The sequence below is a fragment of the Siniperca chuatsi genome, linkage group LG4, assembly GCF_020085105.1.
Source record: "Siniperca chuatsi isolate FFG_IHB_CAS linkage group LG4, ASM2008510v1, whole genome shotgun sequence".
Classification (NCBI taxonomy): Eukaryota; Metazoa; Chordata; class Actinopteri; order Centrarchiformes; family Sinipercidae; genus Siniperca; species Siniperca chuatsi.
In genome coordinates, this window is record NC_058045.1 from 19,194,718 (window position 1) to 19,222,472 (window position 27,755).

The 27,755-nt window shown below is 39.8% G+C and overlaps 3 protein-coding genes across 4 annotated transcripts; 1 reads left to right on the forward strand and 2 right to left on the reverse strand.

Moving 5' to 3' along the window:
- The first annotated feature begins 1,179 nt into the window (after positions 1 to 1,179).
- Positions 1,180 to 3,991, forward strand: mterf2 (mitochondrial transcription termination factor 2). The gene is given in 4 exon segments (XM_044191947.1): positions 1,180 to 1,883; positions 2,106 to 2,161; positions 2,793 to 3,560; positions 3,563 to 3,991. Coding segments are annotated over 4 exon segments (1,230 nt in total). The 5' UTR covers positions 1,180 to 1,860; the 3' UTR covers positions 3,946 to 3,991.
- Positions 3,992 to 8,433: 4,442 nt separating this feature from the next.
- Positions 8,434 to 12,614, reverse strand: zgc:153031. Its single transcript, XM_044191957.1, has 6 exons — positions 12,420 to 12,614; positions 11,534 to 11,583; positions 10,827 to 10,932; positions 10,544 to 10,670; positions 9,910 to 10,025; positions 8,434 to 9,232 (listed from the first exon to the last, which is right to left on the reverse strand). Exons 1-6 carry the CDS (start codon positions 12,524 to 12,526, stop codon positions 9,142 to 9,144), a joined length of 597 nt encoding a protein of 198 aa, XP_044047892.1. The 5' UTR covers positions 12,527 to 12,614; the 3' UTR covers positions 8,434 to 9,141.
- Positions 12,615 to 13,309: 695 nt separating this feature from the next.
- On the reverse strand, positions 13,310 to 26,206 carry cry1b (cryptochrome circadian regulator 1b). 2 transcript variants are annotated; one of them, XM_044191953.1, is made up of 11 exons: positions 24,953 to 26,058; positions 20,912 to 21,020; positions 20,170 to 20,312; positions 19,841 to 20,025; positions 18,818 to 18,906; positions 17,441 to 17,581; positions 16,880 to 17,191; positions 16,539 to 16,690; positions 15,866 to 16,068; positions 15,109 to 15,246; positions 13,310 to 14,583 (listed from the first exon to the last, which is right to left on the reverse strand). In XM_044191953.1, the coding sequence occupies exons 1-11, from the start codon at positions 25,108 to 25,110 to the stop codon at positions 14,501 to 14,503; spliced, it is 1,713 nt and encodes a 570-aa protein (XP_044047888.1). In that variant the 5' UTR covers positions 25,111 to 26,058; the 3' UTR covers positions 13,310 to 14,500. The 2 variants fall into 2 exon arrangements, 1 of the variants encoding a protein (XP_044047888.1); XR_006377588.1 differs by lacking the exon at positions 15,866 to 16,068 and having other exon boundaries at positions 24,953 to 26,206.
- Positions 26,207 to 27,755: the final 1,549 nt, after the last annotated feature.

Genomic DNA, 27,755 nt, shown 5'->3' on the forward strand with positions numbered 1-27,755 from the left:
AGTCTCTCTGTATTCAGTATGGACATAATGGATCACAAACACAGCATGGAGCTTGGATTGGATGATTCTTCATACTGACTGTCTCAACTAAGCATTTTTTTTTTTTTACAGCTCTTGGTTCTGTCTGTCTGCCCACTTTGCTCTGCCAGTGACTTTCGCAGTGATTTGTCTTGCATTTAGTCCTTTCGATTTTTTAAAAATTCCTGCTTATGTTTTTAGTTCCTCATTCCTGCAGAAACCACAGGAGCAATGTAGCAAGAGAGGGTAGATAATGATGGCGTGACTTTGCTCAAACCCTTGATAAAAGCCATGGAAATTGTTGCTGACTGCCAATAAGAGAACAGTGAATGACACTGTTTACTCTGCAGGCCCACATGTTATTCCACACCCCTGCGTCCACTATAAAGAAAGCTGTCTCCCATGAAACACATGCAAAATCTAATCTATGTCTCCCTTTTCTGTGTTTGTGCTTGGACATGATCTGTCTGAGATACAAACTCTTAATAACAAGATTATCAGTAGGCTACACTCTGATGACCAGCTCACTCCTGTCAACTTAGTGGGTATTAAAAAAGAAAGAGGCACCAACCTGTTTTCCTTTGAGGCACATCATATGTTTACTAGTACATAAACTATAATGAACCCGGCGACCCACTCAGCAGCAGCAGCAGCTTCTGCGCTGCTGAGGGAACAGCTTGCAGAGCTGGTGATCAAGCATCATGATTAAGCACCAACTGCGAGAAAACTCTCCGTGTGTTCAGTCCAATTCAGCCCAGTGCTGATTACACTCATCAGGGCCCCGTATGCTGCAGGGTTTGGAGACGCACCAACTGCTATTTGAGATACAGATTTTTGCCAAAAATATTTAATTACTGGACATATGGGCTGCAATAAAAAGCAGAGCTTTGAAAGGAGGAAATAGGGGCAATGGGAGCAGAAAATCAAATAACGCTCACATCGCTAAATCGACTTTTCTACATTCTGCATGAAATTTTTTATTTTTTTTTTTAAATTAAAGCTATTTCAGGTCACATTTAAATGTATAAGGTCTTAGTTGTTCTGTACCCGTCACCGCCTCTGTGTGACGCTGTAGCACACAAGACAACACAGATAACAGCAGAAGAAGAAACCAGTTTCATAACAGAACGTCACATCCTTTGACCGAAGCTAAAGGTAACTCAATTTCTAACAAAACTGTCGATATACTAGCTAGACTCTCCACATATCTACACACCTCTGTCAATTGTAACTGGTAGTAATCATGTTAAATCACGCGGTCAAATGACATGATGTCCCGCGATGTAGCGGTACTGCTCTTGTCTCTTCTAGCAGTTAACTAACTAGCAAGCTAAATACCTCCCATGTTTCTTCAAATAAAATACTGGAGTTAATTCAAGGAGACTTTTATTTTGAAATTGTTGACTAAATGTATTTAGTTATCCTCGCAACCTCTGGAAGGATGTTAAGATGGATTTACTCTGCTCAGCGTGACAAGTGCCTAAGTTACACTAAGGCACTTAATTATGCTTTTGAATGTGTTATCTGATTCTTATTGGCAATTGGTCATTGACTGTGACCGATGTTTCGGTTCGCTCGTGCTTTCCCACTCTCCCCTATGGAACATCTGGAACCAGCTGCACAGAATAACCGTTATCTTCTATCAAATAATGTGTGTTGTGTAGGCAAGGCTGTGATGAGGGACATTACCCATAACAGCATTAAAAAAAACATCTGGGTACTCCCTGTGTCAAAGCAGGGAGATTAAATTACAAAGTGCTTTTAAGAGATTTAATCGGTACCTAAAGAGTATGTCAGTTTAAAAATAATACAGGTTGGAGTCCTAAGGTTTTCTGGTGGAAAATGAAAAATGAAGAGACATTTCTGTGAGTATTCTGCCAATACTTTTTTAAAAGTGAAATTTCATATAAGTAGCACTACTGTGTTTGTTTGTTAAGATGTACTTTTCGTCAATGTGTTTTCTGTGAGAAAGGCCTCTTTGTTTCATCTCCACAATGTACAGGTCTGTGCATTCCTCATGGATGTGTTTCTGTCTTAGAGTGGGGTTTAAAAAAAACACAAACATATCTTAATTGAATTGTTTGTAGTGGCATGGACGGGAAAACCCACTTAAATGGAGTGGAGATGACACATGAGGCGGCAGGTATGACTTTATATGACAGTCAAGTCAATTTTATTTATATAGCCCAATATCACAAATTTGCCTCAGGGGACTTTAGAATCTGTACAGCATACAACACCCCTATCCTTAGACCCTCAATTAAGATAAGGACACCCCCCCCCCCAAAAAAAACCCTGGAAAAGAAACACTGGCTGGTAATGTGCATAGGAGGGCACAGAGGGAGACAATAGGAAACTCCCAGAAAGCTCAAGTTCAAGTGAAACTTGAGCCACTGTGTTTTCACTTGAACCATTAACAGGAAGCTCCAGAAATATCCCCTGGCTGTGCGTAAAGTCAGGATATTGCTGTACAGCATGATATTTATGTGAATAGTGGAACAAACAATATGAAGAGAGTCGCGATTGTCAGTCTCCTGTTCTGACGGAAGCACATGACTGGCCATGCTAGGCCTCTGGCCTTACAGAACATCACTACAGCTACAATTGTTTGATTAACGTGTTACTGTGCATCACTTCAACTCTCTGCTCAAGCTGTGATTGTCTAGCTCCCTCTGCTACTTCAGAAGGTGAAGCTAGTATTTTTAGTAAGTAGTTATGTTAGCTGCCTGCTTGGTTGTCACCCACTGCAGTTCCTTCTTCTCTCTCTCCCCTAGGTGTTCAGCCTCAGGACTTTTCATCAATGTTGCGCTTGTTCAAAACGTCCCTGTGCCTCCGGTGCAAACGTGTCACAGCTCTACCATTAAACCTAAGGCCATGTGCAACACTGAACTCAGCAGAGAACCAGCAGACCGTGGAGGCTCTCTACGATCTCTCTGTGGACATCCAGAAGGTCCGGAAACTTAACGGCTGGGTCCTGCATCAGAGCCCAGCCTATACTAAGGAGGTAGCTGACCTGCTGCAAGACATGGGAGCCTCGGGCTCCATCATTGCCCGGATCCTAGCGGTTCACCCTGAGGCAGTCCTCTGTCACCCAGAGCAGATGCAGGCTCAGAAGGAGCTGTGGATGTCTGTGTGCCCAAACCAGAAAGAGCTGGTTGGTATCATTGAGAAATTCCCAGCCTCCTTCTTCACCTCCTCCAGCCACCATGACAACCAGCGGAACAACATCGCTTTCTACCAGAGCTTAAACCTCAACAAGCGAATCATCACCAAGCTCATGGCGAGCGCTCCCCAGAGCTTCAGCCGGCCAGTAGAGCAGAACGAGGTGATGGTGCGCACCCTCCAGCAGGCCTACCAGGAGCTTGGGGGGGAGGAGGCCAACATGAAGATCTGGCTTCAGAAGCTGCTGAGCCAGAACCCGTTTGTTCTCCTCAAGCCTCCCGAGGTGCTGAGGCAGAACCTGCTGTTCCTGAGAGACAAGGGCTTCAGCACGGCAGAGCTCCTCCGCCTCCTCTCCAAACTCAGGGGCTTTGTCACAGAGCTGAACCCGAAAGCATGCGCTGCACCCTGGCGTACTCCCAGGACACCATGGGCTGCTCCGAGGCAGAGCTGCGGAACATCATCCTCAACTGCCCAGCTCTGCTTTACTACCCTGAAGCAATTCTGGCTGAGCGCTTTAAGGGCCTCCTCAGTGCTGGGATCAGCATGTCTCAAATCAGAGAGACTCCAACCGTTTTGGAGCTGACCACGCAGATAGTGAATCATCGCATCGAGCTACTGAGGGCTCATCTTTATGACGTACGGACAGGTAGTCTGGAGGTCCTAAATGGCACTAAGAAGGACTTTGAGATGAGCTATGGAAAACTACAGCTACGGCGAGAGAGACCACTTTTTAACCCTGTCGCCCCTTTAAAAGCAGATGACTGACAGAGGCTGTATGGACTAATGCAAGTGAATTAAAGCTGCAACTGGATGTATACTGTTCTTGTATTTATTTATAGGTATATTATGTCAGCATCAGATCAAAGTGTCTTAAGTCTAAAGGTGCACTCACTTCAAGCTTTAATTTATAATCAGATATATGTGTTATGTGTATATGTTCCTATAGTTTCTGATGCCATTTGAACTTGACAGTGAATCTTGACAGTGAGAGTGCAAACTGAACTGACTACAGAAAACAATCTCAAAATGCTTTACAATTTAATGGGTGAAAGACTTAAAAGGCTTAAATTCAGGTTTTTCGTCATGTTAGGAGGGATCACACTTAAGCAAAGTTACAGTGAAGAGAATTTGTTTTGACTCCCTTTCTGCTGCCAAAATCGCCAACCTTGTGGAATGAAAATTAATCAAAATCCAATTACTACTTTTTATTTTTCAAGCCCTGGTTTTCATCTAATTAGGTAGTGTGAGTCTTAACACCAAATGCAAAAATGTGTAAAATTAAATTTTTCAGTTGTAATCCGGACCAAAGAACATTGTGTTCACAGCTAATTTATCAGTGAGTCTGATAGTATTCCACATGAAAAGCTATTGCAGGTGTAAGTTCATATTGTAAGAGATGAGGATGGTTATGTAACGACTTCTCAGAGTGTTATCAGGAAGTGAGACAAATGCAATGGTATCTTAATGTGTCACGCTTTTTAGGGAAGATGCAGTCCCTTGCCAAATATAGAATATTTTTTTACAGCTTATTTACCTCATCACAATAACTTCACATAAAATACTGCATGTAATGACAGATGTGCTGACTCGTCTATCAAATGCATTACTGAGTATAACTGAGGATTTTTAAACCATTTTATTTACAGCCTGTGCAAGTGTCTCATTTTCACACAATGTTCTTGGCAGCATAACTGTTCCCCTCAGGGACGAAATCTAACTGTCTCAGATTTTCATTGTTACTTTACAGATGGAGACACTTTATTATAAGCTATTTCACTTCTGAAATGTCATTATCATTTCAAATGAATTCAAATGCACCCACATGATGCGATTAAAAAAAAGGGGCAGGAAAACACATTTCCTTTTGATTTGGACTGGAAGTGGTTTATTTGAACGCACTCTGCAATCTTATTCAAAAAGCAGTTGAGTTTCAGTTCATTAATGCAAAATAGATTTTCCATTATGTGTGGGTTTATTAATAAGCTTTTCATGTCTATGTACGTCATATGGAGGTATAAAGACTGCTTTGAGTTAGTACCCACATCTATTTTAGTGTAAGCCACAAAATCAATTTACAATCTTACTGAGCTTTGTCTAAACCAAGAGAGGGCATGGTAAAATGTTCCCCGTCTCGTTTTGAAATGTTTTTAATGTTTCAAAGCCAGGAAAAGCCCTTGAAACATGCTTTTTTTTCGGCCTTTTAATGGGAGTGAGCTTCCCAGCTAATGAAGCCATGACTTTATGCCTCAAGGTTCCCTCGCTCTCGTAATATGGACGATGGGGGTCACAACAAAGAGAGAGGACTTGTGTGTCCAGAGGGAGGAGGGTTATATACGTTAACAACTTCCACTTCCCATCTGCTGCCGTCTGCATCACTCAGCATGGCTCCGTAGTCATGGCGATAGCCACTGGGCAGATGATGCGAAAGTGAGTGCATTTGGTAATGAATCTGAGCTCAGATGGATGCTTGACTGGAGTTCATTTTCAAGCCATTCACAACATGGATCCCCTGAGGGGCTACAACAGTACCTCAAATACACTGCAGCTGACGTACTGAAGGTTACTAATAACTGACATTTTCTTTAATGCATCATGTTGCAAGGTTATTTCAGTGGTGCTAAGTAGTATATACAAGGAGTTAATCAGGATGTATCAAGGCGAGGCAGATGAGACAAGGCCTCAGGTGTATAAATGCAAGTCACCTCTATTTCTTATCCACTGTCCTCTTGTCCTCTGTCGAGTGCGGTGTCGTCCCGCGCCATGCTCTTGAATTACACAGACAAGCCAGAGAGGTTAATAAGAGGGAGTATAAATAGTCCTTTTTCATTTCAAACACGACACTGGTTGATATTAGCCACACTTAACATTTTGCTTTTATGGGTCATATCTCACCAGAAACAGACGACATCTGCAATTAAAAGCTATGATATCCAGCTGAAGCCAGAGCATGGTCGGCCACTGCTGCAGTAAATATTCCTTATTTGAAGTCAGCGTGAGTTAAGCTCAAGTCCTGGAATTATTATTTAGAAGTATATTCATCAAAAGCAGCTAATGTAGGAGAAAAATAACCTTGTTTGCAACTTAAATATTCCATCACAACTATCTTGTGTTCCCCACAAAGAAAAATCTAAAGTTACAATATGCATTTAAAATTAATGTTTGGTTTCCATACATATTCATTTTCAGCATAAAAAATACCCATAACCTGAAATTGTTATTGCTCTGGTGTTTCTTCCCTTATATTAACATTTGCATCATAGACTGGGATGTCAGTGCCCACTCAACTTTCATCTCCCCACCAACACCAGAAAGTTTGTTTTCTGTCATTACTCGTCTCTCAAAACACCCTGATGAGATAACACAAATATATCGTGCAAGCTGCGGGAGGAAAATAAATGTCACATTGATGGACGTTCAGTGCACAAAAGATAAATAACTTTCTATATTGAACATTGTAACTGAGATTCACAACTTTGAAACACCTGTCACTACTGGTAATTTTGCTTGTGGTGAGGTGCAGTCTATTGGGATCACATCGCCGGCAGTGTCACTCCATCTTTTGAATCATTCATGACTGATTTTATCACGTCATTGACCGTTTAAAGCAGTGGTTGTCAATGCTCATCCTTGAGGCTCAGACGGCTCCTTTTGAGATCTACAGTACTGTGAATTAATAGGCCTTTTTCACACAAGACATCTTAATGTCACAGTAGGAAAAGCACAAGTGTCACTAATAAAATTAATGATGACTGAACTCATGGCATGATGGCTGCTTCAGTTTCAGGGTCCTGGTATTGTTCATGCTGCCTCACTGGGATGCTTGAATAGAGCAGAGCCATCATTAATGTTATTAGTAACACCTGCGCTTTTCCTGCTATGACAAGTTAACGTGTTTTCCAGTGAGAAAGGCCTCTTCGTTTCATCTCCACAATGTACAGGTCTGTGCATTCCTCATGGATGCGTTTCTGTCTTAGAGTGTGGCTTAAAAAAACACAAACATATCTTTATTGAAAATCCTTCAGATGCGCTACAGCCACAGTGACCTCTGCTCAGGTTAACGTTGGGTGAAGCTATGTTGGGAACCACATGAGGCCACCAGACTCCATGTAATAAGGATGGCTGTGCCTTGTGCTGAATGTTTTGATGTGGCATGGACGGGAAAACCCACTTAAATGGAGTGGAGATGACACATGAGGCGGCAGGTATGACTTTATATGACTGTTGGTAAGCAAACAGTCAAGTCAATTTTATTTATGTAGCCCAATATAACAAATTTGCCTCAGGGGACTTTAGAATCTGTACAGCATACAACACCCCTATCCTTAGACCCTCAATTAAGATAAGGACACCCCCCCCCCCCAAAAAAAAACCTGGAAAAGAAACAGTGGCTGGTAATGTTGCTGAAATGCAATACAGTGCCATACCTTTATCATGTGTTCAGATTTTAGAGCTGATAAAGGTGAAAGTTGTCTGTCTAATTCTCAGAAGACGTCTATAAGCAGACTGGTGTCTATTTGATCTGACGGGAAAGAGGGAGACAATAGGAAACTCCCAGAAAACTCAAGTTTAAGTGAAACTTGAGCCACTGTGTTTTCACTTGAACCATTAACAGGAAGTCTTCTGGGAGTTTCCCATCAGATCTAACCATAGACATCTATGGAGCTAATAGACAATTAAACTTCTTGAAATCACTCAGGTCTCATAGGCTAACTTTATGTTTTATTGTTCTGATCTTTAGTCAGGTCTGTTTTCTTGTAGAACACATCTAAAAACAACACATATTGACCAAAGTGCTTTGACAAAGGGGTTCAATTAATAATTATTTATTGAGTATTTAAAATCCCTGACCTCCTTGTACATCTGTTTCTTTATTTTTCTTGAGTATGTTTCTTGTTACATGTCACTTTTCCTGTTTACTGTTACTGTCTTATATCATTTTGATTTATTCTGTAGTAAAGTTGCTATGACTATTATTATTATTATTATTATTATTATTATTATAACATTACCATTACAAAACCATGAGACCATCAATATCCAACAGATATAGAGCTTTCTGAAACAGTTAACTCCCTCTGTGTGTGTGTCTGTGTATGCGTGCATGTGTAATCCAAATGAAAAATGGCTTTGATAGAAGCTGGTGATGAAATCTGGGACAATCAGCTACCAGCAGCATAAAGGTGGGCTTTCTGGAGTCTCTGGACTCATAGATATGCCTCCATCTAGTGGCAAAAATGATTAAATACAACCAGATGAATAAGAATAATTTTATTATTATATAGTGAAAAATAAAGTCACAAAATGTCAATTGTTTCTCAATTTTCATGAAAAACCTCCTATATTCACAAAACAAACTACACAGGAAAAATCTTCATCAATAAATATGTGTCTTTCCATTTCTAACCGCAACAAATTACAAGATGTAACATTTCTCCATGTCTATCTAAATAAGCCAGCCATTATAGTATCAAAGCAAACCAGTAGGATAAATCACTTGTCACTATATAAACCGACATCTGTCATGTTAGCTTAGAAAGGAGCAGATCTGCTGTGCTACCTGGGGTGCAGGCTGTCAGTGACGTAGGCCGCTGACTGACTCACTGACGAGCATATTTTGTGAGCAGCTGCGATATTATTAAGGAGGAGGACGAGATGGGAACGCTGACAAGTGACAAAGTGACAACAGAGGGTGGCATGGGGATTTTTTTTTTTGTCTTACCAAACAATAGTGATGGGGAAATAATTGTAAGAGTAAATAAACATAAAAACTTGGGTAGACAAACTGGACCACTGTTAAAGTGTCTGTGCTCACAGTGTTTCAGGTTTTTCATGGATTACAAAGAGTATAAGGTCATATTTACATTGGTTGGAAGTGACAGTATTACAAAGAGTGTTAGCAAGACTTTGGCATTCCTTGAATTTCTAAAGATACAAGATCTCTTGATTTCCTCTGTTGGTTGTCTACACTGCATCACCAGTCTCTCTCTTGAATACTTGGCATTTGTACTTAATGTCGTTCTCCTCTTGAATTCCACTCGGTACATCAGGAAATCTTGTTTGGAAACAAAAGAAAGAAGGTTTTGTGAGTTCATTACAGGACAAAAAACAAACAAACAGTTAAATATAAGAATTAAATGTATAAACTATTTAATACAACAATCACAACACTAGCCAGGGGGGTAGAGCATAATCATCTTCAAAACCACGAAATGGAATATAAATGAGCTTTTATTGTGCAAGAAAACATAAAACAAGTAAAATATTCAGGCTTTTTCAGTAACACTAACAATCAATCATTTATTGCCTTCAATGATAGAAATCCGAGATAATATAAGTAAGAATCTACCTTTTGAACATCATTTACTAATTTACTATTTAAGTGCAATTGAAGTAACATTGCTCTTTAAAAGAATATCACAGCAACCAGCCATGGGGAAGTCAGCAAATCCTTTTGAGCTGAACAATTTAAACCAATGACAATGCAGAGAGTGCTGATGTTTGCTTTGTAACTCCTCTTTGTACTTTGTACACTTTCTCATGGGGTGGCAGCAAAGCTTGACGTGTTTATAGACAACTTTGCATGTAAAAATCACTCTTCTGTAACTGTTTAATGCACCACTGAGTTCAAGGAAACACCATTTAACACCAGCGGGTTCAGATGTGGCATCACAGCACTCCAGGTCAGGACGACCTGTCCTACAATGGTCTGAGGATGAGATAAACACGTACCTTTCTTGTACTTTAAATATTCCTCTGTCAAACTCAGGGAAGAAAACGTCGCAGTCAAAGTCCGCCATGACTTCTGTCAGGTAAACCATGTCACACCACGGGTGCTTCAACGCATCCTGATCAGAAACAAGAAGCAACAGAGATTCTGGTCACAGTATTAACAACGTGCTTTCCACGTGTAATTCAGCACAATATTAACACGGAAGGAATCTAAGCTGCACAAGACCACTTCGCATATTAGTGGCTCCAAAATTGAACATTTTCCTGTTTACCAACCCTGCTGGTGCAGTATCATTTTAAAAGGTTCAAATCAACACTGAACTACAGATTGCCTGCTGTTTAGAGTTTGAGTTTGGTGCATTTCTGTGCAGACCACAAGGTCTTGTAACAGCCTTTCACACCAATTTAAAAAAAGTGTTTAATTAGTCTGTCGGATTAGGCCTGCTTGAAGTTGGGCGGATAATGTGATGTCACAGCAGGTGTTGCCTTAACAGGCTTTAAACAGTATTCCAGTGTGGGAATACTGGTTAGTTTCTGGGACTCCAGACAGACTGGATTGGGGGAAACATGTAAAGGGGAGTTCAATAGGGGCCCACTTTCAATAGGCTTCAATGTGCTGCTTCAACTAGTTTACCTTGTAGACCTGTGTCCCACCAACACTCCAGATGGTCTCAATCAGGTCAGCGAGAGGGGGCTGGGAAGCCAGGCGGACGGCACTCTCAAAGTCTTGACACAAGAAGTGGGCATGATCTGGAACCGTTCTGTAAGAGGGGAAATGCCCAGTAGATTGAAAAGGATGAATGACTAGGATTGGTTTCTGGATTACCTCAAATATCTTACTCCACTTGCTGATGCAGATGTTTGTGTGTGTGTGTGTGTGTGTGTGTGTAAGAGAGAGAGAGCGAGAGAACACTCACTTCAGTGTTGTACTCAGCACCACATGCAGAACATTGGCCAGTGGGAAAATGGTTTCTGGGTGGGAGTACCAGCACAGTTTTCCCCAGACCACCATGTTCATCTTTCCTGAAATAGATACAATCAAATATCTGACACTATACTCCACATGTCAGCTGTTCCCAGCTCTCACGTCTCTTCTTATGTCACATAGCACAGGACTGGGTTTTAAAACCATAAAAGTTTGGAGTACTAAATGACTTGTCCCCATAACAAAGCGAGAAAACTGTCAAGTAGATGTGGGTGATATGGTTGGTGCTCAAATGCAGGCAAAGTGGATGGACAAATCTCAAACTTTGTATGTGAAGATGGAAACTATATTATCATTACTATCTCTATCTGCTGTTTACATTCCACCAGACGCAAATTCAAAAAATGCACTGCAGAATTATTTCCTGGGTGTTTACAGGGGGTACAAACTGTATAACTATAAACCCATCTCTACTGTCAAGTTGGCCAAAAATGCCTTTGTCATATTTACTCATTCTTTAATCAGCTATTTCCTGATTTAATAATATTCTGCACAGTTGTTGTAAATATTTAGCAATGTAAGGATTTAAAGTACCAACATACAGATGTAGGTTTGGCTCCAGCATTTAAAAGTTTTGACTGATACCCAGCCCTATATGAAGTGGCTATAACATGATGTAATATTGATGTTGAGGAATACCTGGTCTTGACACCCTCGTGACAGTGTTCAGAAAGTACTGGAATTCAGATCTGTAAGAGTCACATTTTCAATATTAAATGAAGCAGAACACAGCCAGCTGTTATTAATTTCTTAAGTATGGCTGCTTATAGTTTCCACATGGTGCAAAGAATGTATATAGTTATATAACACATCAAAATACATAGTCTCTTCTTCTTCATCATCTTCTTCTTCTATTTTACCCCATGAGGCACCACTTTTATAACTGCTGCTCTTACTACTGTCTACTACTAGCAGTTCCTCCACTGCTGCTGCCTGCTCTTCTGCACCACTACTCTCCCCACTACAGTACAAGTGCTGCTGCTTCCACTGTTACAACTTAATATCACTGGTAACTTCAGCATTTACTGCTAGTCCCTTTGCAACCCTTTGCTGCTGTTACTGCTACTATAACTGCTACTTTTTGATTAATCAATTACATAATCATCTAAAAACGAATCTGATGACTTTATTGTCATTTGTCAGTTAGAAATACCTCTGTTTTCCTCTATGTCTCTGTACCATCATTGTATGTGTACTTTGTTTTGTCTGTTTTTGGCTTTTGATCCAACAAAGTAAGCATTTTATCATACATCACTTCGGGCTCTTCTGGTATACATTTATTAATCCATATTGGACTGTCATTTCATAGGTTATATAAACTTTTCCTCATAACTTTACATAGAGCTTTGTAGAGGATGGGATACAACGAACTATAGCTATACAGTTTTTATAAAGCGACGCTATTGATATACATGTATAATATCAAAACAATTGCATTGTTATGTACCATATGGAAAATAAAGTTTGCGTGTCCAAACTGAATCAAGCATTTTAAAGACCTCGTCACAAATGGTTTCACTCTTACGGTAAATGCCAGGGCAGTTTTCCATCTTTCCCGATGCCCATGTCATTGCAAGCCGCTGCAATGAGGCGAACAGGTTTGTTCTGCACTTTGTCCCGATTGGTTTCCATCTCCAACAGCAGGTCAAATTAAACAAGCAAGCAGCCAGGAAGCACAGGCTTAGTTTCTGCAACAGTCACTGAGTCTGTGTGTGCGTGGAGACAATTTATTCAGGTTTGAGCTCAACTATCACCGCCCACCGCCCAGCTATTGGACACTACGCAGTTTCTGTGCATCCCAGCCTTTCCCCACCCCATGGTTACTCTGTGATCAGCGGCGTGACTGCCGTAATCATTGATTATATAATCATTTATGACTTAATTTAAGCTTATCGTCACTTTTATGAAACAGTTTACAAACTGTGAGAAAGACAGTCAGGACAAGTCAAGCCCTTTATGGACACTTCCCTTAAGCAGGCACAGAAAAACTCCAAAATGAGATTTTACTACCCTTGTAGTAAAATGCGATAAGGCATTGACAAAGTGTTAACCGGTAAAGACTGGATGTCTTTTTAGGAAGTGCATGTTGGTAATTAAATAAATGAATAAAAATAAGGTTGGTAATTAACAGATATGAGGCAGGCCTTCTTGACATGGAACATTTTACTACTATACTATAAAATTGTATAAATATCGTTTCAGGAAAACGGGATAAAAAGGTCAAAACCTATGGAAAATTATGTCATAAGCAACACACTATCTCAAACTGTTTGGCTCGAAGTTCACCTAGTGCAATAAAGAGTTGCTGGTCAATTAGCACAGCATTCAGAGAATACGTTTATTGAACGCTTGTGAACAAAATTGGACACCAGTTGTGGTGGCATTATAGTGCAAATACAAAAAGATAAATCAAGATTATCACAAGGTTTCTGTCTTTTATTGCCATTTCAATACAGTTAGAATTTGGTCATTCTTTATACAAAAATAACAGACTTACAGTCACATGGGAAACAAAAGCACATGCATTCACAGTATAACTTTTGAGTTTTGGTAAGAAATTCTTTACAAAAGGAGTTGTGAAATCCCATAACCAAATATACAAAAGTGGGAAATCAAAATCAATAAATATGTACAAATATTTATTTCTTTTAAGGCCTCCCTTTTGCCAAAAATTAACAGTATTGCGTCTAATATCCTTTACTACTGTACATCACACCTTTGTGTATTCAATCTTTGAAAAAAATGTTCTCACATGTACATTCGTGACAGTGCGACTTCATATTCTTGATATGTAGGGGCTTGTTTTTGAGAAAAGACAACTATGTTTTATCTCTTCGGCATTTTACTGCATGTCCCTGTTTTATCCAGGTCATCTTATGTTAGCGTGCTAACAGTGAATGAGGGTGTCAGCTGTACATAATCAGGTGACTGTGTGGAAGATGTGTTGTGTTATAGGTTCCCATCACTCAGATGGGAATCAGATTTCAGATTTTGACATTTTCACATTAAGGTGTAGAGGCCAAAGCGCTCTAATAAAATATTTAAGCTTTAAGCAAAATGTTCAGTTCACCGTCGACGAGAGCTGATGCTTAGATAAACATCCAGCTGACTGAATAACTGATGTAAAGATGGAGTTTTGCCTCCTGATGACACAATTTCACCCTGATGATGTGGTGTTGAGGGGAAACAAGGGCAATAATGATTAGTGGTTTCATCACTTGTTTAGTTACGCGCTGTAGTGGAAGACAACAAGTGGCCCCACAACACCCTGATATGAAGATCAGTTGTTTTTTGCCTTTTATATACACTGGTGTTCTTTGTCTTCAATATTAGTATTTTCTCTCTATTCCTTCCTCTGTTCCTGAGATGTGCGATGTGTCTTATTTGGAGACTAAGACATGTTAACAGAATCCAACTTCTGACAATCTGATTACAAATATCATGTAGTATTGAGAGTCCTTTAGACAAACTGATAATAGTATCAGCTGGATCCAAGCGCCCCATTCTGTCTCTTAGTTGCAGTTACAGTGTGATAACTGAGGCCACTGCAGGGGTAGATGCTATCCAGAACGGCCAAGGGACCATTTGTAATTCTGCTTTTTTACACTATTTGTTCTTCCTCCAGGCTTTAGAGCTGCATTCAAGTGGAGCCTCTTCACAGCGCCGCTTCTGCGTGGACTGTCCTCTTTCTGCATTAAAACATGCCACAGAACAACCGTCAGGAAATTATTTCAAATTTATTTGGAATCCACTAACATTTTTGTTTTGTGAATTGTATATACAAACATAACTATAACAGTATAACACAAACATAAATACAGTGAAGTGAATATATCTAAGAAGCTATTCTTCCTTTTGTACTTCCTTTTGCACTGTGCCAACTTGGCTCAGGGCATTTTATGGTTTTTCAGTATTTCTGGCTTGTTTTGGCAGAACAACAGTAGTTTAGTTATGCTCTGTAATACAGTCCAATATTCAGTTACCAGTTCTCAAAGACCAACAGCAATCCTGCAGGCGAGAGACAGCAAATATTTGATATCACGCTGCCAACTGACCCAGGACTCATGGGTATTAATTTTAGCCATGAGTGTGACTTTGAGTAAATAAAATATTAGAATATTGTCTGCATTGTGCAATCTAAAATGTATGCATGTATTAATGTGCAAAGAGCTGTATTTTAACCAAAGACAATGTTAACCACCCAACCTGCATACCTGTTTGAGGCATTCCTTCGTGTATGGAGCGGTTTTCAGAGGAGCCTCCTGGACCTTGACTAGTCCCTGTGTTGACACCTCCGACATTACTGCCATTTCCACCATTGCTGGGATTTGCAGGTACTGTTGCCAACAGGCCTGCAAGGGGACCAAAGCATTTTAATTTACCAACTCAATCAATAAGTGCCTTGATAAAGCTGGCACTGAAACACACAAAAAACAGCTGACTGGTGATAATTTTGTATGGTAATTAATAGATATCCAAATCACTGCATGAATAATATTTGCAGAGAAGAAAATGTGAAAATTGGTAGCCAGTTGTTTTGTGCTTGTATAGTTGCTAACGTAGTTTAATACAACAGCAGAGGTATTGCGGGGATGCCATCTGTCAACAGCCCCTTATCAATCACACACACTAAAACAGTAGCATTTATCTAGCTGTGGTGTGTTCTGATGCACTATTGAGTAATGCGCATTACTTAGGCAAAGCAATTGCTCTGAAGCAAACAGCAGGTTAGCTTTTAGATCTACTGCCCATCATGGTGTATGGGGTTGGATCTCATAACAGGTTTCATAGGGAATCCTGGATTGCAGGAATGACTGAAGAACTTGACTATAAAACAGAAAAAGGCCTTTTTCTTTGAAATGTTTTCATCTGTAGAAATACAGGTAACATTTCCAGATATTTAAAAATACATTACAATGATGGCATAAAAGTGTGAGTTTGATGTAATCTGTAACTGGGTCATGTCCCTACCCAGTCCTCTGTAGCAGGAAAGCTGCTGGTAAATTTGCTTCATCCTCTCTATGTTGAAGCGGCTGGCCTCAGCATGGTTCACCATGGGGTTGGGGTAGTGGACTCCTATGATACACTTGGCTGTCTTCTGCACTTCCTCTGGGGCATTCCAAGGATCATAGATGTATTTGGCTGGAAAGCCCCTCAGTATGGGCAAATAACGCCTGGGAACAGCATTACCACCATTAATTCTGTGTACTGAGTGTGAAAGCTCATTCTCTGTTTTCCATTAATATTAACACTGTAAATTAGGTCACACAATTTTCATTGCTGTTTACCAGTTACTACACATGATTGTTACACATTTCACATTTAGGACTCTCTGTGATGTTATGCAGATAAACTACACTATAACAAATACTCCTAAAATGATATGAAGTTTTAAACAATTTGTTGATATTTTTGGAATCCTGATGCAACCATGACAAATCATGTCCCCCATGTGAGGCTACAAAAGAGCACAAGCTAACCATGAGATTTTATTCTATTTCGTACGTGCTTCGCCCTCTAACGGTCTTCACTATTGGTTCCTATTTGAAATGACTGCAGGGGGTACAGATACCCACAACACTGTCAGCTTATGAAAGGCCAGTGTTTTTATATTCATGTGATGCAGATGAAAGTACTGACTGACCGTATGTAGTCCCCGTTGGGATCTGTGCGTCGTCCAAATCCCACGGGGCAGTAGCAGTGGAAAAACTGCTGGAAAAACGAGCTGCAAGAAAGCCATATCCAGCTGCCAGCATTTACACTCCAGTCCACATCTATGAGCAACTCTTCAAACGCCTGTACAAGACACGGACAGTGGACAGTTAAGACAAAGCAAAGTAGTCATTTGAATGAGAGCAAGAAGCATCGGCTAGGTAACTTCATTTATTCTAACTTTTCTTTTAATGACCTTTCAAACTGTGGTAATTGATGAAAAGTGTGAACCTTATTTACTTAAATACTTGATCCCCTTTTCTCTATTCTTACCTTCATGCCTTCCTCCCAGCTGATCCAGAGGTCTCCCCTGGTGAGGAAGCAGGCCACAGCGTGCCTCGCCAAATGATGGATCCACCCCTCCTGCCTCAGCTGGGTCATAATTGCATCTATCCAGGGAAAGCCTGTCCGTCCCTCTGCCCACTTGGCCAGTGCCTCTGGGTTTCGGTCCCAGGGAATCTGGACACACACAGGGTTTCCCTCCATCTTGTCAAAGCAGGGGTTGTTGCTGGCAGTCGCATAGAAGAACTCCCTCCACAACAGCTGCCCATACAAGGAAAGTGGTGGGGTGTTGTTCTTCTTGACCTGACAAAACAGAGCGCACCATGGCAACAGAAGTTTATCATCTGCAGGATAGACTGGTTTGACTCCTTGACCATCACACAAATAAAATGGCTGGAAGAAAGATGGTAGTTATCATGACTTAACAAGATTTAAATGCCCATATTACAGTGTCAACATAAAACTAATCTGAGTAAAAACAAAACGTAAAATGGCTTATTCCACATATAAATTGTTCGTATTGTTTCATGTCTTGTCTGTGGTCATTCGTACCTTCCTATACAGATCAGTAAGTTTGAAGTAGAAGAGCCGACAGGAGAGACATCCAAAGCGCAGGTAGGGGCTGAGGCCTGTGGGACTGGCCAGCAGGGAGTTGGCGTTCATACGTGGACGCTCAAAGTTTGCCACCCATGCCTGTAAAAAGATGGTCAGTCAGCATTTAACTAAATAATACCACTGTGATTGCTGAGAGAAAAATCTGCAACTGAATAAATGACAGACAAATCAAATGAGATATGTTTGAGTCTCAGGCCTCAGAAACAAAGATGCAGTTACACTTTATTTGGATAGTCCGCTAACAGATAGTTTATGGAGTATTTGTAACATTTCAACAGCTTATTAGTTGAAATTCAACAATTCAACTGTTTCACAAATAAAACTGTTTTCTAGGTTTGGTTAGGTTTAGGCACGAAAAACATCTTTGTTAGGTTATGTTAGTGAATTGTCACATATACTCTATTGATAATCTGTTAAACATCTACAGACAAAGCGAAACAGTTGAAATGTTACTCTGTAGGCGGACTATCCAAATAAAGTGGTACCAAAGATGCTGTTGATGCTGATATAGCATACAACTGGTGGAGTTTATCACTTGAAGCAAGATGTCACAGCTGAGATGTCTAAATCTTCGATTCAGTTCTAGCAATCTTTTAATGTGTTGATCATGGTTTATTGGTTTTCTGTTCCTTTGCTGAGAAACTACATCAAGTCATCCAAAATGTTTTCTGATGACACATCATTGTTCATTTTGTAGTGGCCATAATGAAAATCTTGGTCGGTATACAGCTTTCACCAACATATCAGGTATTTATAACACAGATCTAAATCTCTTTTCTAATCACTACACATTTAACAGACTCTCCATTCTGGCAACAGGCGCTGTGTCAGTGAGAAAACTTCAAGGATGTGGGAAAACATTAGTTCTCTGCTGCCTCTTGCATTTTTTATTTTTTTAAATGGAGATAAGCAAACATGTCAAAGAATATTTATTTTCAAAATCTATTAGAAAATAGACTGCGTACCAAATCAATCTTTGTGCACATTAAAAAAAGGCACATGACACATTATGGCAAAGCCTCAGTACAAAGAAGAAACCATTGAAAAGGAAAAAAAATCATGACCCGATTTTCCAGCAAAAGCAAATGGACAGAGAAAGACAACCACGCTTTCAATGAACTTGTGTGAAAGATGTGTTACACTGATCATCATCATCATCATGCTTTACCTGCGTCTATCTGTCTCGGATTAGTCTTCATATTTATGTTATGACTTGAGCTAGCTGAGTGGTCAGTCAGCTAAAGCCAAAGTTAATGGTTACTATATTCATTTCTTATTTTGTGCATATACTGTGTAGTAATACCGTCTTTTTACCTTTCTCTCCAGATGCCGCTCTAGCCTCATGAGGGCTTCTGTTTCTCCACCTGGCCACACTGCTGTAGTCAGGCCCTCCGTCTCAAAACCTGAAAAAGCAAAATATACACAAGTATAGGCGATTTGTTCATTTTTAAACTGGATGGATCACACACACCCCCCCCCGGTGCCTATTTTTTGCCCCTTTAACTGATTTTTAGGGGCATTTACTAAACTCTGAAATAATGTATAATTATTACGTTATACTGTCAACTAAACACTCAATTTGTTTTATTTGAAAAAATAACAAATGAGAACAGCAAAAAAACAAAAACAAAAAAACCCGTTATGAGCATTCAAAGGCACTTTTGCTTCAAACTGTGTTAATTTCTGACCCAGCCTCTGTCATGCTGCTACCGCACTCTCTTTCCCCGTCTGCTGTAGAGAATATCGATCAATTGTTGAGAATTATTCAATTTTTATTTTAACTGGCTCAGCTTTTCTAGCCTTTACAGCGCTGGTTTAGTTGCCTGCGAGTCGAGTCAGTGAGTGAAGTACACACACACACACACACGGAGAGTAGAGACGAGATGAGTGGGAGAAATTATTTCACATGGCGTGCTCTAAAAAGAGAAAAGCAGACAGCGTAACTCTTACATGTGCAATTTCAGAAATACTTTATTGATCCCTGAGGGCTCCCCGAGGGGAAACTCTTTTCCCACAGGCAATTCAAAACCAGTATGTGTCAAATGTTCAGAGACCGTGGCGATTATTAAAAGCGGCAATGTGAAGCTCCACTACAAGACAAAGCACAGAGCATCTTTTGAGCAGGTTAATGAGGGGGATGGATTTTGGTAATTTTGCTAACAACGGTGATGGCATCCTCCCTCATATCGCCTACTGAGTATAGATTAAAAAATTGTTCGAAGTCTGTGACTTTGATACTGAGAAATAAGCTGGATAGTATTTGTGTATATACACCACGACCAGTGTATTTATGCACACAATATACAGACACTTACAAATAAAAAACAAAAAACTTACCAAGCTCTTCCAGGGAGGGCACCCCAAACTTGTCATCATGGTCATCACTGATGGGTGTGGCACATTTTTTGATAACCTTAGACATGATCGTCTCTGCAGGGAGCTCCACAGCATCCATACGGTTGAGGAGGGCCTGGAAGCGCTTGTACGTAAGAGGAGGCTGACCATCATTGAGTTCTATGATCCTGTAGGAAAGAAAAATGTAAAAGGGAAATGTAAAGGGAATCAACACAAATCTTCACACACACAAACACAATATGTGACAATACACATTGTTTCAAACAGGTTAATTACTATGGGACATTTGTTTCAACTAATCAGTCACTCACTTGTCCAGATTGTAGAGGGTGTGTGAAATCCGCACCATGACCTCTACCCCAGCCTCGCTGGCTAGTTTTTGGATGGCAGCATCACGTTCCTTACCAAACGGCTCAGAGTCATATTCATAAGATAGACGGGTGATCTGCCATTCCTGAGGAACAAAGTAATTTATTGTTCAGTTGTATAAAGGAATCCATGATGAACTGATAGTGACAGAGACCACAATGTTTATGGTAAATCTTATTTTTTATTCAAGTATCATTACAACAACTTGGTTCTGAGTGATTAACCTCAAACTTGGGTTCAGGACCTGGCTTAGTGGCAGAGCGGGTCGTCTACCAATCGGAAAGTCGATCCCGGCTTTCCCCAGCCCACATGGGCAAGACAATGAACCCCAAATTGCTCCCAAAGGCTGTATCTTAGGTGTGTGAGTGTGTGAATGATTAGTTACTTTCTTTGGATAGTGCCTGCCATCAGTGTGTGAATGGGGTGAATGTGATATGTAGTGTGAAGCGCTTTGAGTAATTGGATGACTAGAAAGGCGCTATACAAGTACAGTCCATTTACCATCCTATGTAATCGATTTGGAGGGCCACTGCATGAGTTCACTGCAGTATCAAAATCTTACATTGTTTTTCAGCCACTGTTTAATGAGCTATAACCTTATGTTAAAATGAGTTACAGTGCTAGTTTATTTGAGAACAAAGCTAAGATAAAATGGCATCTTCTACTCTATTCCATCTCTCATACCTTAAAAAGACGAGGGAAGACATTTGTAGGCTGGCCTCTGATTACAAACAGACGGGAGTTGAGTTTGCGCAGGCTGGCGTCCAAGTCCTCTAAACAATGCAACAAAAACCTGGAACCAAACAGACAGAAGGATCAATTAATTCATTATACAGCGGAGATAAACTCCTCCCAGAGACAACGGTTACACAAAATGCAATCATGAGACCACTAATCATCAGCAGTGTAGCTGCTCATGGCATTTCATGTAGCAATACAGTAATGGCTCCCAATTGTACTTAGACATGCAATTGTTGCTTTAGTAGTAAGAGTCAGCGCCTCAGACTGTTGTTTAGCATGTGTGGCAGTTAATGGCAAGTTTATGGCCATGTTAGGAGCACTATGAAGCTATAACACTTCCTTACATAAAGCAACCGAATTAATCCCAACCAAGTTATCTATTATCAGCATTACAGTACGTAACAATAGTTAGTGTCACTATTATTTTGACAACACACTAATTAGAGAAAGCATCACATGGGCTATTTTTTTTTAATCAAAACTTAAAATTAAGACATAATGATAACATTCAACTGCACAAAGGCCATACAATTGAAACTGTATGTTCCAGTAATTAAATATCAAGCTTGGAATTAAACACTAAGACGACGGCACGAGAAAACCAAAAGATCAGATGTTGTCAAAATAAACATTATGATCGTCATTTCATTATCATGAGATAAAGACAATATCCTATATACAGACTCCAGAACAAAATCTCACATCAATGAAGAGAGTGCCTGAAACATAAGATTCAAGTGTTTTCGTGTGAACAGACAGCCCTCTTCTGGTGAAGTCTTTTTAGACACACAGTCCCCCATACACGGCACTTGCAGAATGTTACTAAGAACAGTAGCAGGCAGATAACTACACACACACACACAACAGAGAATGTGCCGTCTATAATTGAGGTCACTTCCTGACATTTATTAAAGTGAGAGGCAGAAAACATAGAAGTGCTTTCATGTATATGATATATGCTTCAGCATTTAAATCAAACTTTTTCTCTCTAATAAAACCAGCACAATGACAACAAACCTGTACTTGCTCAAAACATGCATAAATTGTGTGAGGTGCTGTGTTTGACTATTTGGTGAAAGTATGAATTGCTCTTTTATTCACACTCCATGCCACTGGACTACTTTATTGCGCTTTTATTTGTCTCATTAGTAATATTGGATTTATTATAATCCTAGCAATGGACCGATTTATTTTATTTTTTTGTAACAGATAACTATCAAGAATCGGTTCCAAATTCATACGAACCAGGGTTTGTTGAGAAATCTGCCTTTTGATTTGGTTTATTGGTTCCTAAAGGCAAGTTTAGACCTTAAAATAGGCCAGAATAACAATTGCTACCGTCTCACAAAAAACAGGTTGACATCCAGGTGTCCTTATCTACTTGATAACTTAAAGCCTTATTTGAATAATAGCCTCCTGTCTCAAAGAGTGTAGTGGTCTAGTAAACAACAGCATCGTTGAAGGAAATTAGTCTCTTCTGTTATAAACACAATACTGATCATTAAGTTCTGTATATTCTTGCAAAAAATCTTTTAGACTCCCCATCTGAACTGTCAATTATCACTCTCTTGTCCTGGGCTTTCTTCAACACTTGGTATTACAAATTAATCATTACATTATTTTTCCACAAACACGCTGCATGCCCACTACATTAAAACAGCAGCACTAATCTCAAAGCACTGACCAGTTTACAATGCTTAGGCATGTCTTGGTGATGAGGGACAGAACCACCATAAAAACGTCAACTGGTTCAGATTCAGTGAAATATATAAGTGGTTCTATTGTGTACAGAAACTCAGCAGATATACTGACTACCATTAAACTTTGAAAAGCTGTCAAAATGCCCACAGCAATGTCGGAAAATGTGAATTCAAAGTAGATATAGAACTGCATAGTTGTACAATATGTGGCTAAAGATATAATGAGCCATCTGAACATCAGCAGAGGATAGATTCAGGGAAAATATATATATATATATATATTTAACATGTATTCTTATTAAAGGTGCTATTGATAACATTAATAACATTCAGCCACTAGATGACGCACTCCCCCTCCCCCCAGTGTTTGCCAGTTCATTGCACAACCTGCATATTTCATGGTCGAGTGGAGTGGGACTCAGACTCACTCATATCAAGTGATAATTCTCTCGTGATAGAGTAATTAATTCATTTTGCAACATATAGCTATACATTAGATTACTATTAAAACCCATAACTCTAGACGTTAGACAGACAGCTACAGTAAAAGTTGACGTTAGCTAGTGTTAGTGTTAGCGTAGTGTTGACCTAACATTAGTCGAAGTGTTTTCTTGCCAAAAACAAATGCCATAGCAGATTGTAAAAAACAGCTGAGCGCCACACAACAACAATGGCTACAGGGAGAAAAGACGACTGTATGATCATATTACATAAGTACTTTCAGATTTTTATATTAACGTGAGTACCGTAGCTGTTGAGCTCAACGCAGCTGGCTACATGGCTAGCTAGCCACAAGTACCTCAGCAAAGTGTCTCATAACAGGCCTTAAGTTAGACTGCTATATGAGCTGACACCCTCAATAACAGTCATGTTTTGGGTCTAAACAGTATAATGAGCAGATTTACATTAATTTAACTTCAACATGACACATTGGTAAAATATTGGGATCCCATGTCCACTCCGTTCTTAAAGAAGAGCGACCGTCTTTTCATAAGAGTATCAGTCCGCCACTGGCCCGGGATGGACCAGTGACTGGTCAGAACTATAATTTTATGTGTTATTGTTGTTCGGACGATTAAGCTAAGATAGCTAATATGTGCTAACGTCAGTGTCGGTTTTTTGCAACACTAACTGGCAACTATACCATGTGATACCAACACCGTTATACTATTGGCTCATGAGCCTTGTTAGAAGCAGGAACCAAACGTCAGACATCTCACACAGAGATAAACAAAACATTAATTTTGGACCCGTCAACATTTTTTAAATGATTAATTCACAATCATATTTTTTTAGGAAAAGTGATACTTTTATTCCACACCTTTCTAAAAGCTCTACGGATTTTTTTTAAATATTCGTCTACATAAAAATGTTAGCAACATAACCTTTAATTTTATTTGCGCAAAAGGAGTAGCTCCCTGTCTGCAGCTATTTCCTAAAGCTACTGAGCGGCTCACTGATACAATCACGCCAAAGGTTGAATTAAAGCGACAGTCAAAGAGAGACAAATGAAGTTGCCATGCTTATCAAGCACTGTGGATTCTCAATCAACAGTGTTATGCTAGAAAGACTATCAAAAAAAAAATAAAACAGATACTCTCAGTCAACATTTAACATCCTGTATTTTTGTATTTTTCTGTTACCAAGTAAAGCCAAAACCAAACAAAACAAAAAGATACAGATACTGGTTTTTTTTGGGTTTTACCTACAACTATTGGCCTAGGTCATTATCACTAATGATTACACTACAGTTGCAGCGAACAGACTGTATATTGATTGAGGGTATGAATTGTTACGTGTTTTTCTTGTTTCTTTGATATTGAGAGAAAAGCTAACAAATATCTTTTAAAAAATAAAAATTAAAAAGATTATTAGATCATTAGAATCGACAGTGATTGGTATGACATACTGGACAGTCAGTGGTCTGCTAATATTGAACAGTGGCCAAATTGAGTTTCCTGATATACTGTATGTGTCTATGTACATTGCCACATAGGCAGTAACAAAGTCACCTGAAGGCACATTAGACACCAGGATTAAAGCAGGATTTGTCAGCCTAATCAAAATCATGCGAACTTCAAATAAATGAGTTCTAGTTGCCTATGAACAGTTTTTAAAAACATATTTAGATTTTATTTCATTCAGTAAACTGTATGCTGGGTTAGTTAACGTTACGTAGCCCGTTAGAAAGCATCGCTTTGCACTTCTTCTCTTTATCCTTATGCAGCCTGTTAAGTTTTTCAGTAGGATTTTGCAAGTTCTGACATTCTGTCCCACCCCTTACCTCCACCTGTTGATGCCCACATTGGAGGACCCTGCGAACCATGGGTCCAGGATGTAAATGCAGCGCAGGGTGTCCGATCCCTCGATAGAGTCCCTTAAAGACGGGTTGTCGTGCAGCCGCAGTCCCTTCCTGAACCAGTGGATAGTGTTTACCACCATGTCACCTGCCTTCTTTATTTAGCACTGGTGGGGTTAGAAGAGGGGGTGTCCAATATACAACAAAAAGACGCGCTCTTATGTTGTCATCCGAGGACGACGTAGTTTTTAACCCGGTCAGTAAGACAGCGTTAAAGGTTTGTTTGATCTCAACCTTGTTCCATGAATTTATCCACAGAGTTGAGTCTCCTGACCAGCGGTGGCTGCATGTGTGGACAGCAGGTAACCACACAGCAGACGCAGGAAAACGGGCACAACTCTCCTCTGGATTAGTACCAACGATGAAGTGAGCACATTTGAGAGAATAAGTTCCGAAGAAGCCCGTTTTCAGCCAGCAGCGATAGTTAAACTCTAAATAGTTTTATTTTCGTAAGCTATCACGCGAACACAAGCTACTATGCTAGCTCGCAAAAAGCACAAACGCGTAAATATTTCCGGGTTGTTTCCACATGTTAATCTACACTAAATTAACACACTAGACCTCGCCGACATGTTAAACACTGTGTATAAATTGTAACGCCTAGTAAACTCGAGCACCAAGACATCCTTTCTTTATCAACAAATCCACCCACAGGAAAGCGCTGAAGGAATGGAACGCTCTGATTGGTCAGAATCAACCGTTATACAACTTTTCCTCCGTCACGTTTCCATAATGCGCTTTCTTACACCTGCTTACGCGTTGCCTACGTTTGTTTTAAATGATCCAAACTTCGATATTCGGTCGTATTCTCTCAACATTGTGTGTCAGGGTTCACTTTAGGAGAGCAGAGATAAAAAAAAAAAAAAAACCCTAAAAGTTTCTGATAAAAGCAGCTAATCGGAGGCTCAGGGTTGAGTTACGTGTGCACTCAGAAGTACCCGGATGAGCACATGCCGCGCGGCGAGGCCTGCCTTGAATCAGGTGTGCTCGATTTATCATACTGACCGCACCGCTCACATTGCAACGGTGCATGTACCTCGCCCACTCTCAGCAGCGGTAATCTGTAAACAATGTGAGCCACGTTAATTTACATAAAATAGTAACTAAATAAGTAAATTGTGACCTACAGGCGCTAACCATACAAGTTGTCTGCGGCAGTTAGTTATAAGATCAAACAGTTCAAGCGGAAATTATTCTGGACAATGTCAACAAAGACATACACAAACAGTAGGCCTCTCTCTGATAAAAAAAAAAAAATCAGCATCAGCACCTTAAATTGATTATGTTTGTCTATGAACATTAGTATCCGACTTCATGTAATCATTTAATTGTTAGAGATAATTTAAAGGAGTTTTATTTGAATATTGTGCTTAGCTGTGAATTAAATAATGTCACCTTGCACAGGCTACACCAGTAAAATCATGATAGGTGCTGCGATTGTGTTCCAGGGGTTGCTGTTTTAGGATTTGTCTCTAGATCTTCTTCATAAAAATATGTCTCTCTCTAGAGATTTGTATGATTATGTGAAAATTAAGAAAATTAAAAATAAGTTAGACAGTAGCCTACTGTGACTTCTAATGTAGGTTGGACATTACCTTTAAATAACATTGTAAGCATACAGCATGGCAATATTTAATTTATAGTTTTCTTTGTTTGTTGTAATTCTTGCATATGAGTAAATGTATATGAGGTGTAACTTAAATATTATTTTACGCAAATTTCTCTCTACTCCACAATGAATGTTTGATTTTAATTCATTACACTCTTAATCAAAATGCCAATATTTTCTAAAAGGGGTATTGTGAAAAACTGTTAACTGTTCCTGCTGTTTTATATCACACAGAAATGCCACTGTAAGAGGAAAGACAATGTACTGTGCTGTAAGAGGAACATACTGTATCACCCTGGAGCAGGATGTCAAAAAATATTATTGCCACAGACCCAGGCCTGTGGAGCAGCATATCTACTATTATAGTATCCATCTTTACAGGCTTTTAACTTGTTCAGAACATTACACCTGACAATTTCTATTGCTGTTGTAGTCATCTAGGATAGACTAATGGGAAAACAGATCAGCTTGGCTTGAAACAGCCTGCTCAGTGATTCAGACACAGAGGTAGTCTGTACTGTAGCTATTCCATAATAATGCCTGGATTGTCATGAGATCAGTTTCTGCAGCTTTCTAACCCAAACAAGCTGTTTTTTTTCAGCTGCAAAAGAAACTGCCGTAGTGGGCTAGTATTCCTGGACCGACACATCCCTCACTAACGGAGTAAATTATAGTGGATGTGCCTAAACCTACAGCATGCTGTTTCTTGGGGCATACCCTGGCTTTCCAGCATCACACAGTCAAAGGGGTTTGCTCAGGCCATGTTACTGTAGAAGATAGGAGGGGTGATGGACCACGACACTGCAGCGACTCAACTTCTGGGTTTGTGCTGATTGTTTTTGGTGGAAATGCAAATTATTGGCCAATGTCTGGTGCCATTTTCCATTCCTTCTCCTAACTTCTCAATCATACACCTGATCACTGATCAACCTTTCCTGACTTCCAATTTAATCCATAGTTTTCACTCTCCTCATAACTAATGAATTATAGTAATTTCTATTTATTTTGATTGCTCATGTCAAAGACTTGGTTACACCCAGTTTCACCATAAACACGTTGCTGAAATAGGCTGTTTGAGTTAATTATGCAGCATCACTGTTGTAGGTTATTGTCATCAGA

Excerpts from the sequence above, each read along its gene's own strand:
- zgc:153031 (XM_044191957.1), bottom strand. The coding sequence starts at position 12,526 with ATGGAAACCAATCGGGACAAAGTGCAGAACAAACCTGTTCGCCTCATT. Across the intron at positions 11,584-12,419 it reads AAACTGCCCTGGCATTTACC|ATCTGAATTCCAGTACTTTC; the intron begins GTAAGAGTGAAA and ends TGACTCTTACAG. Across the intron at positions 10,671-10,826 it reads GTGCTGAGTACAACACTGAA|AACGGTTCCAGATCATGCCC; the intron begins GTGAGTGTTCTC and ends CCCCTCTTACAG.
- cry1b (XM_044191953.1), bottom strand. The coding sequence starts at position 25,110 with ATGGTGGTAAACACTATCCACTGGTTCAGGAAGGGACTGCGGCTGCAC. Across the intron at positions 17,582-18,817 it reads AGCGGCATCTGGAGAGAAAG|GCATGGGTGGCAAACTTTGA; the intron begins GTAAAAAGACGG and ends ATCTTTTTACAG. Across the intron at positions 17,192-17,440 it reads TTACTGATCTGTATAGGAAG|GTCAAGAAGAACAACACCCC; the intron begins GTACGAATGACC and ends CTGTTTTGTCAG.